The sequence below is a fragment of the Sinocyclocheilus rhinocerous genome, unplaced genomic scaffold (assembly GCF_001515625.1).
Source record: "Sinocyclocheilus rhinocerous isolate Xijiao unplaced genomic scaffold, SAMN03320098_v1.1 scaffold783, whole genome shotgun sequence".
Lineage (NCBI taxonomy): Eukaryota > Metazoa > Chordata > Actinopteri > Cypriniformes > Cyprinidae > Sinocyclocheilus > Sinocyclocheilus rhinocerous.
The window spans coordinates 131,182-141,905 of NW_015654936.1; the positions used below are offsets into that span (position 1 = coordinate 131,182).

General features: G+C 39.9%; 1 protein-coding gene and 1 long non-coding RNA gene across 2 annotated transcripts in view; both read left to right on the forward strand.

Moving 5' to 3' along the window:
- LOC107717818 (uncharacterized) overlaps positions 1-1,969 on the forward strand; it is a 7,675-nt gene extending 5,706 nt beyond the window's left edge. Inside the window, exons 2-3 of the long non-coding RNA XR_001637345.1 lie at positions 985-987; positions 1,901-1,969. This is a non-coding gene — a long non-coding RNA (uncharacterized LOC107717818). The remainder of the gene's footprint in view (positions 1-984; positions 988-1,900) is intronic.
- An 8,299-nt stretch (positions 1,970-10,268) lies between these two features.
- LOC107717816 (pleckstrin homology-like domain family A member 2) lies at positions 10,269-10,720 on the forward strand (the record flags this gene model as incomplete). Its single annotated transcript, XM_016524686.1, has 1 exon — positions 10,269-10,720. A coding segment is annotated over exon 1 (333 nt), but the record flags the coding sequence as incomplete, so codon positions are not given.
- Positions 10,721-10,724: the final 4 nt, after the last annotated feature.

Genomic DNA, 10,724 nt, shown 5'->3' on the forward strand with positions numbered 1-10,724 from the left:
ATTACCTGGGAGTCAGCCGGCCCAAACTCTAGGCACGAATCGTCGACCGAAAATGCGTGCAGGTCCCCTACCCTCTTGATGGAGGCCAGTGCAAGCAGGAGCAGAGTTTTCAATGAAAGAAATTTTAGCTCGACTGAGTGCAAAGGCTCAAAAGGGCCCTGCTGTAGTGTTTTAAGCACTAGAGACAGGTCCCAAGAGGGTATGGAGGGGGGCCGGGAAGGATTTAACCTCCTGGCCCCTCTAACGAACCTGATGACCAGGTCATGCCTACCTACCGACTTCCCTTCCACGGGGTCATGGTTAGCAGCGATTGCAGTGACATAGACTTTAAGGGTGGAGGGAGACAGCCTTCTCTCCAGCCCCTGCTGCAAAAAGGACAGCACGACTCTGATCGGGCATCTTCGGTCTTCTCGGTGAGAAGAACACCACTTGATGAACAGGTTCCATTTCAAGGCGTAAGCGTGTCTCGTAGACGGTGGTCTCGCCGAAGTGATGGTGTCAACTACCTCCTGGGGTAGGTCACCTAGAACCTCTGTGTCCCATCCAGGGACCAGACATATCTTTCCAGAGGTCTGGACGCGGGTGCCACAGGGCCTTCCTCAGAGGAATGTGCAAGGGAGGGGCTGTAACGAGGAGCATTAGTTCCAGGAACCAGGTCCGAGTGGGCCAGTAAGGCGCCACAAGCAGGACCTGCTCCTCGTCCTCCCTGAACTTGCACAGCGTCAATGCGAGAAGGCTCACTGGGGGAAGCACATACTTGCACAGGCCCCGTGGCCAGCTGTGTGCCAGTGCATCCATGCCGAGTGTTCCCTCGGACAGGGAGTAAAACAACAGGCAGTGAGAGGTGTCTGGAGAGGCAAACAAGTCTACCTGAGCGGCTCCGAAACATCTCCAAATCAGCTGGACCGTTTGGGGATGGAGTCTCCATTCTCCGGGGAGCGCCGCTCGTGACAGCTCGTCGGCTGCACGGTTGTGCAGACCCAGAATGTGAATGGCACGAAGCGACCTCAGATACTTCTGACTCCAGAGGAGGAGGTGGTGGGAAAGTTGCGACATGCGACGGGAGTGTAGACCACCTTGTCGGTTGATGTAACGGTCGCAGTGTTGTCCGTGAGGACCAGCACGTGCTTGCCTCGTAACCGCCCTCTGAGACGGTTCAAGGCAAGGCATACTGCTAACAACTCTTGGCAGTTGATGTGCCAGTGCAATTGGGGGCCCATACAAACCCCCAACACTACATGCCCATCGTACGTGGCCCACCAGCCGGTGGTAGAGGCATCCGTGTAAACCATAACATGCCTGGAGACCTGTTCCAGGGGCACTCCTGCCCGGAGAAACGCGGGGTGAAGGTTTGGCGGTAGGCCGGTGTGACTTGGACCCGGTGAGTGCCGCGTTGCCACGCCCACCTTGGGACTCGGCCATAGAGCCAGTGTTGAAGCGGTCTCATATGAAGCAGCCCCAGTGGCGTGACTGCTGCTGCAGCTGCCATATGACCCAGGAGCCTCTGAAACTGTTTCAGTTGGACCGTTGTCCTGCTCTTGAACATGTTCAGGCAGTTCAACACCAACTGAGCATTTTCCTGCGTGAGGCATTCTGTCTGTTCGACCAAATCCAACTCTATACCGAGAAAAGAGATCCTCTGCATCGGGGAGAGTTTGCTCTTTTCCCAGTTGGGTAGTTGAGAATGCGAATGCCCTGCTCTCTCATGGGAACAAGGGCTGCCTCCGCAACTTTCGTGAAGACACGGGGCGAAAGGGACGGCCCGAAGGGCAGATGGTGGATCAGCACCTAGAGATGACCTCTACGGCCCTGAATGACAGCGGACTCCAGGACAACTTGATGAGCCCCAGAGACAGGTCCCCAGTGAAAACCTTGTCTCCTAGACAGCCATCGGTACAAGAATGAATGATTCATATATATAGCACTTTATTGTGTATTGTTGTACACCCAAAACGCTTTACAATCATGTAAAAGCGTGATTATTAAATATAGCATTATTTATTATGCCAAAAATAAAGCTAATTTAAATGTTTCAAAAGTTTACTTGCATTTGATAATATGATGTCATGCATTATTCTCGTAGCTACATAAAATTAAGGTTGAATGAATGAATGAATGAATGATGCATTTATATAGCGCTTTATTGTGTATTGTTGTACACCCAAAGTGCTTTTTACAATGGGGGGGTGTCTCTCCTCAACCACCACCAGTGTGCAGCATCCACTTGGATGATGCGACGGCAGCCACAGTACAACGGCCAGTGCGCTCACCACACACCAGCTACAGGTGGAGAGGACAGAGAGTCGTAGAGCCAATCAAGTGGTTGGGGATTATTAGGAGGCCATGATTGACAAAGGCCAGGGGGGCAATTTGGCCAGGACACCGGGGTTACACCCCTACTCTTTACAAGAAGTGCCATGTGATTTTTTTAATGACCACAGAGAGTCAGGACCTCGGTTTAACGTCTCATCCGAAATATGGCGCTTTTTGACAGTATAGTGTCCCCGTCACTATACTGAGGCGTTAGGACCCACACAGACTACAGGGTGAGCACTCCCTGCTGGCCTCACTAACACCTCTTCCAACAGCAACCTAGTTTTCCCAGGAGGTCTCCCATCCAGGTACTGACCAGGCTCAACCCTGCTTAGCTTTAGTGGGCAACCAGTCTTGGGCTGCAGGGTAATGTGGCTGTGGCAAGACCACGGGAACCAGATGAGTCCTCTGCACAATCTAACTTTGCTGCAGCATGGAACAACCTGCTGGTTCATCTGGCCAGAGGAGAACTGCCCCCCCAAAAAACAAACAAAAATTTTTTTCTCTATTCTGTCGCCAATGGAGTTTTGGTTCCTTGCCACTGTTGCCTCTGGCTTGCTTAATTGGGGACACTTAATTTCCAGCGATATCGTCGACTTGATTGCACAGATACTATGTAAACTGAACTGAGCTGGACGATGACATCATTGAATGCAATGATGAACTGCCTTTAACTGAAAATTGAGTGTTTACTATTGTCCTTTTGCATTGTTGACACACTATTTTCCTATTTGGTACTGTAAAGCTGCTTTGACACAATCTGTATTGTTAAAAGCGCTATATAAATAAAGGTGACTTGAATTATGCACATAGTCATGCAATGCTGATGCTGTTAACATTAAGAATTTTAGAATAAAGTTTAACAATAATAATAAATTGCACGGTTTGATTGTGATATGACCTAACCGATCGTTACACTTAATCACCATTAGTAAACTAGTCGTGTTTTTTTTTGTTTTTTTTTGGTCCACATTGACTTAAATTGTATGGACAAAACAGCAGAAACATCTTTCAAATTATCTTCTTTTGTGTTCTGCAAAAAAATCATGCAGGTTTTGAATGGCATGAAGGTGAGTAAATGATAACCAAACTTTCACTTTGGGGTGAATCATCCCTTTAGTTAATCAATCTTTTTTTTTTTTCTAAATTGATTTAAATGACAAATATCATTAATTAACCTTTCATAATATCGGCATACACTTCATGAATGACCACTGAAGCTGGAATGACTTTCAGAGCAATAATCTCAGATATAAATGTTGAGTCAGTTGATAATGTTAATTAATCCATGAAAATGTCAGGGTTTATTATGTGCTCATGTTAAAACAATAGTGAAGTATTACTTGCTTGGCATGCCCTATACAAAGCAACTTACAATAAAACTCTAGGAACAGGCCTTCTAGGTTTAACCAGTGATTACCTATCTTCCACAATCTACGTCATAAATCACTCTCACCTGGGAATAAAATGAAAATGGCCACCAGTTCAGATCCTCTTTCACCAATTCATGTTTGTTTAACCATTCTGCAATGTCATTGCTCTTCGCTGTGTGAGATGCTAAGTATGCAAAGCTTGTTTGGATTGTGATAAAGTAAAACTGAGACTGAGAGAGATAAAAAGGAACATATATGCACCTAAACATTGCATGTTGTCAGTGTGAACTCTGTTAATACTGCTGCACACAACTTAATCAAATTATATCTTTTAATGCTAACGATAAGTTCTCTGATTGATTTGAGTGATTTTACAGACTTTGCAAGGTATATTATAGTCATATTATGCTCAGGACACTGAGACACACCCACTTAAATCTTTCTGAACGTTACAGTGAGTATGAATGAAATGAATGAGGTTTGTGTGAAGGGTGTAGCAGACTTTATCTGATTCATGCATGAGTCTTTAAGCAGTCTTCAAGCAGGTTAAGTATGTTATTGCTTTGTTGCAAATGGAGACATTCCCTTTTTTCACTCTGCATTTTGCATATTAAGAAAAATAATGTTTCTTATTTAACTGGTTTTTCAATAACAATATCATGCATGCATAGATGCAAGTTTGGAGTGGTATTAATGTAGTGGATTACAGATCCAGATTGACAAGTAAAAGGCATTTTTATTCCCAGGTAAAAGTGAAGAGACTATGTTTTGAAATTCACATTTAAAATATTACCGAGTTTAAATGAATCAGTCTTATGAATATCCATGTATAATAAAAGCATGTTGAGCAGCAAGTTTTTAGACTCCGAACTAAGTGTCCTTTAATAACCAGTTAATGCACCTTTATCTTTAGCATCTGAAATCTACAAGATTTCAATTTTGATTTAGAGCTGTGCTTCAGACATTGCTACAATATTGTGATGCATGATGCATTTCAGGAGGATATTCGCGGAGACTGAGAATGCAGAAAGCACACCCTGTTTGTTTTCTTTATTTTACAAAAGCACAATGTTTTGTTGATATTGCGACTGTATACAAATAAAAGTAGACATTTTACAGTTTCAAATGTATTACAGTTTTCATGTATTACTCTTATCTGTACGATAAAAAATTATGAAACATTTTTAATTACCGTATTGGCCCGAATATAAGACGGCCCTGATTATAAGACGACCCCCCTTTTTCCAGATGTACCTTTTGGAAAAAGGCTTTTTAAAAACCAAATCTTGTTTTTTCTCAGTAAAACACATTTTGTCTTCAATTATTTTCATATTGCATATTTTTCCTATTTTAATTTTTGTTTTGAAAGTATGGTAAAAACTGGAAAAATGTATCAACAATCACATTTAAAAAATATACACGTTTTGATATACCATTAAAAAAAAAAAAAAAAACTAGCCCATCTGAATTAGGACATTTAGGCTATCCATCTAATAGTAGCCTACCAAAATCTTATTAACAGTAGAAGTTAAATCTTACTGTAGTCTTCAAATCTGGGTACTGTCTTATGTTTTAAAATCACAAAGGGAGTTTGGTCCCGTCAGGCTAACGTGACAGTCACGACTCGTGCAGCTGTAAGGTTTTCTTTTTCTTTTGTTTTTACTGGCGATCTTTACAACACGCATTACATTATGTATTTCATGGCACACTCGTTTTATGCGTATTTGGCGCCACCTATTATTGTGGGTGTATTATTGACATGTCAAAGTCTAGACCCTGAATATAAGACGACCGCGTTTTTTCAGATGTATTTCCAAGAAAAAAACATTGTCTTATATTCGGGTCAATACGGTATTTTCGTACAAGTGTTTTAATATGTAATTTTTCAGTCAATATTAAATTAATGAAAGAACTACAGTATGAGTTTGACTTTGTAGTGTATTTTTTAGGTTTGATAACTTGAAAAGTAAAGTAAACTTGAAAGTAACTTGAAAGTAAAGTAATGAGTAATCTGATTACTTTTTAAATGCAGTAATCCGTAATGTCATCAAATTACAATTTTAAAGAAATAATTAGTCATTTGTAGTGGATTACTTTTTTGAGTAGCTTACTCAAATATGGTGGCGACAAGTGAGTCTTTGTTGAACAAGTCATTGAATCACTAAACCATTCATCAAAAAGATTTGTTCACAGATTCATCCAGTGCAGGTTAAATCATAGTTGGCCAGTAGGTGGCGACAAGTGAGTCATTGAATCACTGAACCATTCACCAAAAAGATTTGTGGCAACAAGTGAGCAAGTCAACTGATTCATTCACAATGTGCCATTCACAACCTTAACAAGTGTTAAAAATGTCAATAATAGTGTTTAACGTCATAAACGTTTTCGTTTCAAAGCAGATATACTACTCAGCATAAGTTTATCAACCAAAAAAAAAGAGATATAATTAAACAATTTAAAAAATGTTCTTACATCATTTGAATAGTGAGACTGATTCACATGCCGAGCTAAACAAACAACATGTCCACTCTCGTTCAGTCCACTAGTAGATTCTTGTTCATGAACAAGATGCCTCATTTATTCGAGTTCATTCACAAACTAGCAATTTGTTCAATAAAGGGCGTATTCGTTCAGTAGGTCCAACCAATGAAATACTCCTTAACAATGTACAGCTTTGTCAAAAATGCTATTATCATTTATTCAGGCATTTTTCTGGATTTTTTTATGGTCACCCAGTGACTTGTTTATGGAGTCCTGTATGGAATTAGGTTTATATTAAGAGCTATCAGGCTTTGTTATGGCACTTGGCTTCTTGACTCGTATGTGTCAGCACTTCTCATCCCTGTGCATTGTTTCACAATAGTTTCTCATGCCTCTCTTGGACGTTTGTGCCATTTGTTCTTTTTCCCACGATACGGTTGCACTTGCTCTGGCTTCGTCAGACCTGGCTTATCTGAACAATGCTTCAAATAACTACGGGACTCAACGCTGTATGTTCTGCCCAAGAGGGCTACATACGTTTATGAGTGTGAGGAAAGAGCTGAAGCTTTTTTGTGAGAGATCAAGCTTGGAGATCAAGATGCCAAAAATAGTTGTCCCAAACAATTGGAGAGGAGAGCTCTTGACAGAGATAGGGCTTTGACAGGCGAAGAATCCTGCTTGAGAAGTGTCAGGTAACAGCTGCAGTGTTGTTGTGGCTCTGTGCTCAGGCCTTTCTTTCACTGCAGCCTGCTTTCATCAGAAATAATACCACCTCAGAATTGGGTTCAACCTATTCAGCATAACAAGATCATTTCCATAGGAGCAATTTCACTGACATATTTTCCTATGTCAAATAGGTTCTCTTACAAAAAAAAATTCTGGCAATGACACTGTTTATAATGGTAATATCATGATAAATATCATGATATTCTGATATAAACCACAGTTCATTTTCATCTACCAAGGATTTTTTTTATTTTATTTTTGGACTGATTTGTAACATTTGCAACTGCTAAACTTTCTGAAAACATCAGTTAAAACTTCTACATTTTTCAGTCTAAACTTCTATGTTTATATCCGGTGAAAATTCTTATTTGGGTATATATCATATATTCCTAGGTATATATATATATATATATATATATATATAGGCTAGAAATAGGCTAGTACTAGAAATAAAGCTAAATAGAAATATTTGGAAAAAAATAAAACAATAAAATTGTATCTTTATTTCAATCAGCGGAAACAGTTTGAATAGTATAGTCTAGTGGTGTTATTGCTGTGCTGGACCTAAAAAAAATGTATGATTATTTATCTTATAATGTGTTATATATTTTATATTTAAATATTTTAAATAATATTGAGTTATATGTAAAATATTTTATATACTTACACTGAAAAAAGTCCTGTGAGTTTACTTAATTTGATTGTGTAACACACATGATCAGACTTTATTCAACGATTTCTCCTCCGTATTGACTTCAGTTTTCGATTCAATCAGTTTCAATCAACGTGAGAGAAATGTCTATATTCAACACTCAAAATGAACAACTGCAATCTATTTGATTAAAACATGTTCACATCAGAAATATAAATGAATTGTGTTGTATAAACATGATTCATTTTTGTAATTTCAAAGACCTGCTATGTCCATTTTCTTCAGTGGTAGGTAATCAAACAATAAAATTCTGTTTTCTGTACACATATCAGAATCAGAATCAGAATCAGAATGAGCTTTATTGCCAGGTATGTTTTCACATACGAGGAATTTGTTTTCGTGACAGAAGCTTCCGCAGTGTAACAGAATGACAGTGACAGAACAAAAAACACAGATAATAAAAAATACAAATAAATAAAAAATAGAACAAGTAAATAAGCAATAAAAATATATAAATTGACAATTGTATGTGCAGGTATATTACAATAGGTGTACATATATATGTACACATTTTTACATATTTAACATGATGTCTTTTCATATTACAAAAACAACAAACTTTTTTTTCTGCGAAACTCTATTTCCATGAAGAAATATTCCATTTTAATCAAAGCAAATTAATTTTTCCTAACTAATTTCTAAAATGTCATATTCTGTAGTAAACTAGATTCTTTTTTCACACTACATTCAGCGACACAGTTATGCAACATTGGCTTGATCTATTAAACAAAGCTTTTGTGAAGTGAAGGTGGAGACTGATTACAGTATGAATCACGTCATTGTAGTTATTCATAAACAGGGCAGCCATGAACTGGGCTTGAACAGACTTGATTAGTTCAACCAGATTCTGTATAAAGTCCAAATAATCCTACAAGGCCACAAAACAAAAGTCCCTCGCACATTCGTTTGGAAATTACCCGAGAAATCCAACTTGCGGAAACATATTTCTCCCAAACCAGTCTAAACTTCCTTTCTCAGATCCTAACCCTCCTCCCACCGATGTCTCAAAACCTTGATACGACTTCTCAGATAATGAGGTCACTGCCTGGAATCAAAATACGCCCACCGGCACCCATATTGGGCTCTAGAGACAAAACGCCTTTATGGGAATGTGAGGTTAGACAACAAACCAGAAGAAACACAGCCACAAGTTCTCCCTCTAAAGAACACGCTTTCCTCTGATCCTAAATGAGTTATGATTGATCATACTAGGATATGGCTGAGATGGGATCAGAAGTGACCTCTGGCCAGAGCTAGAATGAGGTGGCAAAATCCCAGCACTCCTTGTTTGACAGGACTCCTCCCTCAGGAATCAACGGGACTGATGTGAGTCATCCGGCATGACATGCCTCGTCTCTTCATGATGCTGCTCACACACACACACACACACACACACACACACACACACACACACACACACACACAAACACACACCCACACACACACACACACACACAGACACACACACACACATACTTGTATTTGTGGTTTACGGGGACTCTCCATAGGCGTAATGGTTTTTATACTGTACAAACTGTATGTGCTATTGCCCTACACCGACCCTACCCCTAAACCTACCCCTTACAGGAAACTGCTGCCAATTTTTGAATTTCATAAAATACCGTTTTGTATGTTTTTTAAGCCTTTTGTTTTACGGGGACACAGTTGTAGTACCCATGTCATTATACACATTCGCACACACACACACACACACCCGGCTGATGAGGAGTGGAAATGAAAGGGAAGGGTAAGATGGTTCATCAAAGGATGTTTGATAGCATTTATGATCCTCTCAGTTCATTACACCGGTCTGGATTGTTGAACTGCTGCTTTCAAAGACCAAATGTATAGGAAGAAAATGACTTCATATAACATATACACAAGTCATATTACTTCATTAATAAGTTACTCAAGTCTGTGTTTGAGGAATAGTTGTAAAAGCTCATAATGTATCACACCCATAAATCCTCTCCATACACATGTAAGCTCATATTATACATCTTTATAACCATCATGGTATGAAGCAAAACTCACTTTACACCCACATACATGAGACGTGAATAAAAGCAGAAGAGGAAATGAGGGGGGGAAAAAAATATATTTACTCTTTACTCTACAAATAACAGAAATGTAGCAAAAAAAAGTTTTCATTTTTATTACAATTAATTTATATTTCACATTGTTCTTTATATCACAGTTTGGTTGTGCACTTTTCTTAAACAGTTGGTTATAATTTAAACTTAATATAGCATTTCAGCATTTAAATGTTTACAAAAGTGTGATAATGATATTTTGTGGATTTGTCACAACACCCTCGGTAATTTCAGAAAAAAAGCTGTTTCTTGTAAGAGTGTAAAGTCCCTTGTAGTGGAAGTGACTTTGTAAATGTATTAATTTTTTTTTTAATTATATTTATTTTATTTAAAATAATACATTCAAACGTAATTGATAATATTTTAAATTATATGTCATGGTTGTGCACTAGTGTTGTAGCCTAGTCCTTAAAGAGCAATTACACCATCATAATTTGAAAATACGGCATTATATTATTCTAGAATAATGAAGTTTTTGTGATCGATTCAGATTCTACATAAATCACTTCAGTTGCACGAGAATCTAAGTTCGGACATGTTAGAGCTATAAAGTGTTCTCCGGATCGCGGCCGCCCACGCGCTCCGGCAACAGTTGTCATGACGTCACGAGGGACGGGCGCACGCGGTCTTCAAAACCGGAGCCGGTCTCCGCCGCATTTCACTCGCGTCGGCCTGGATTTTACGCACGCATGAAGAAGCACAGCGTCGGTCGGCGGCTTCAGCGGAGATTATACGCAGCTCTGGGACATTCGTACTCCTGTCCCCTCGTTCACAACCCGAGCATTACCAAAAGCGCCGCCATAATGACGGGCTCCGAGATCTCCCACGTCCTGAAGGAAGGCGAGCTGGAGAAGAGGAGCGACAACCTCCTCCAGCTCTGGAAGAGGAAGACCTGCATCCTCACCACGGACAGCCTGAACATCTACGCGGACAACCAGAAGAAGAACAAGAGCAAAGAGCTCAAGCTGCAGTCCATTAAGAAGGTGGACTGTGTGGAGCGCACTGGGAAGTTCGTGTACTTCACTA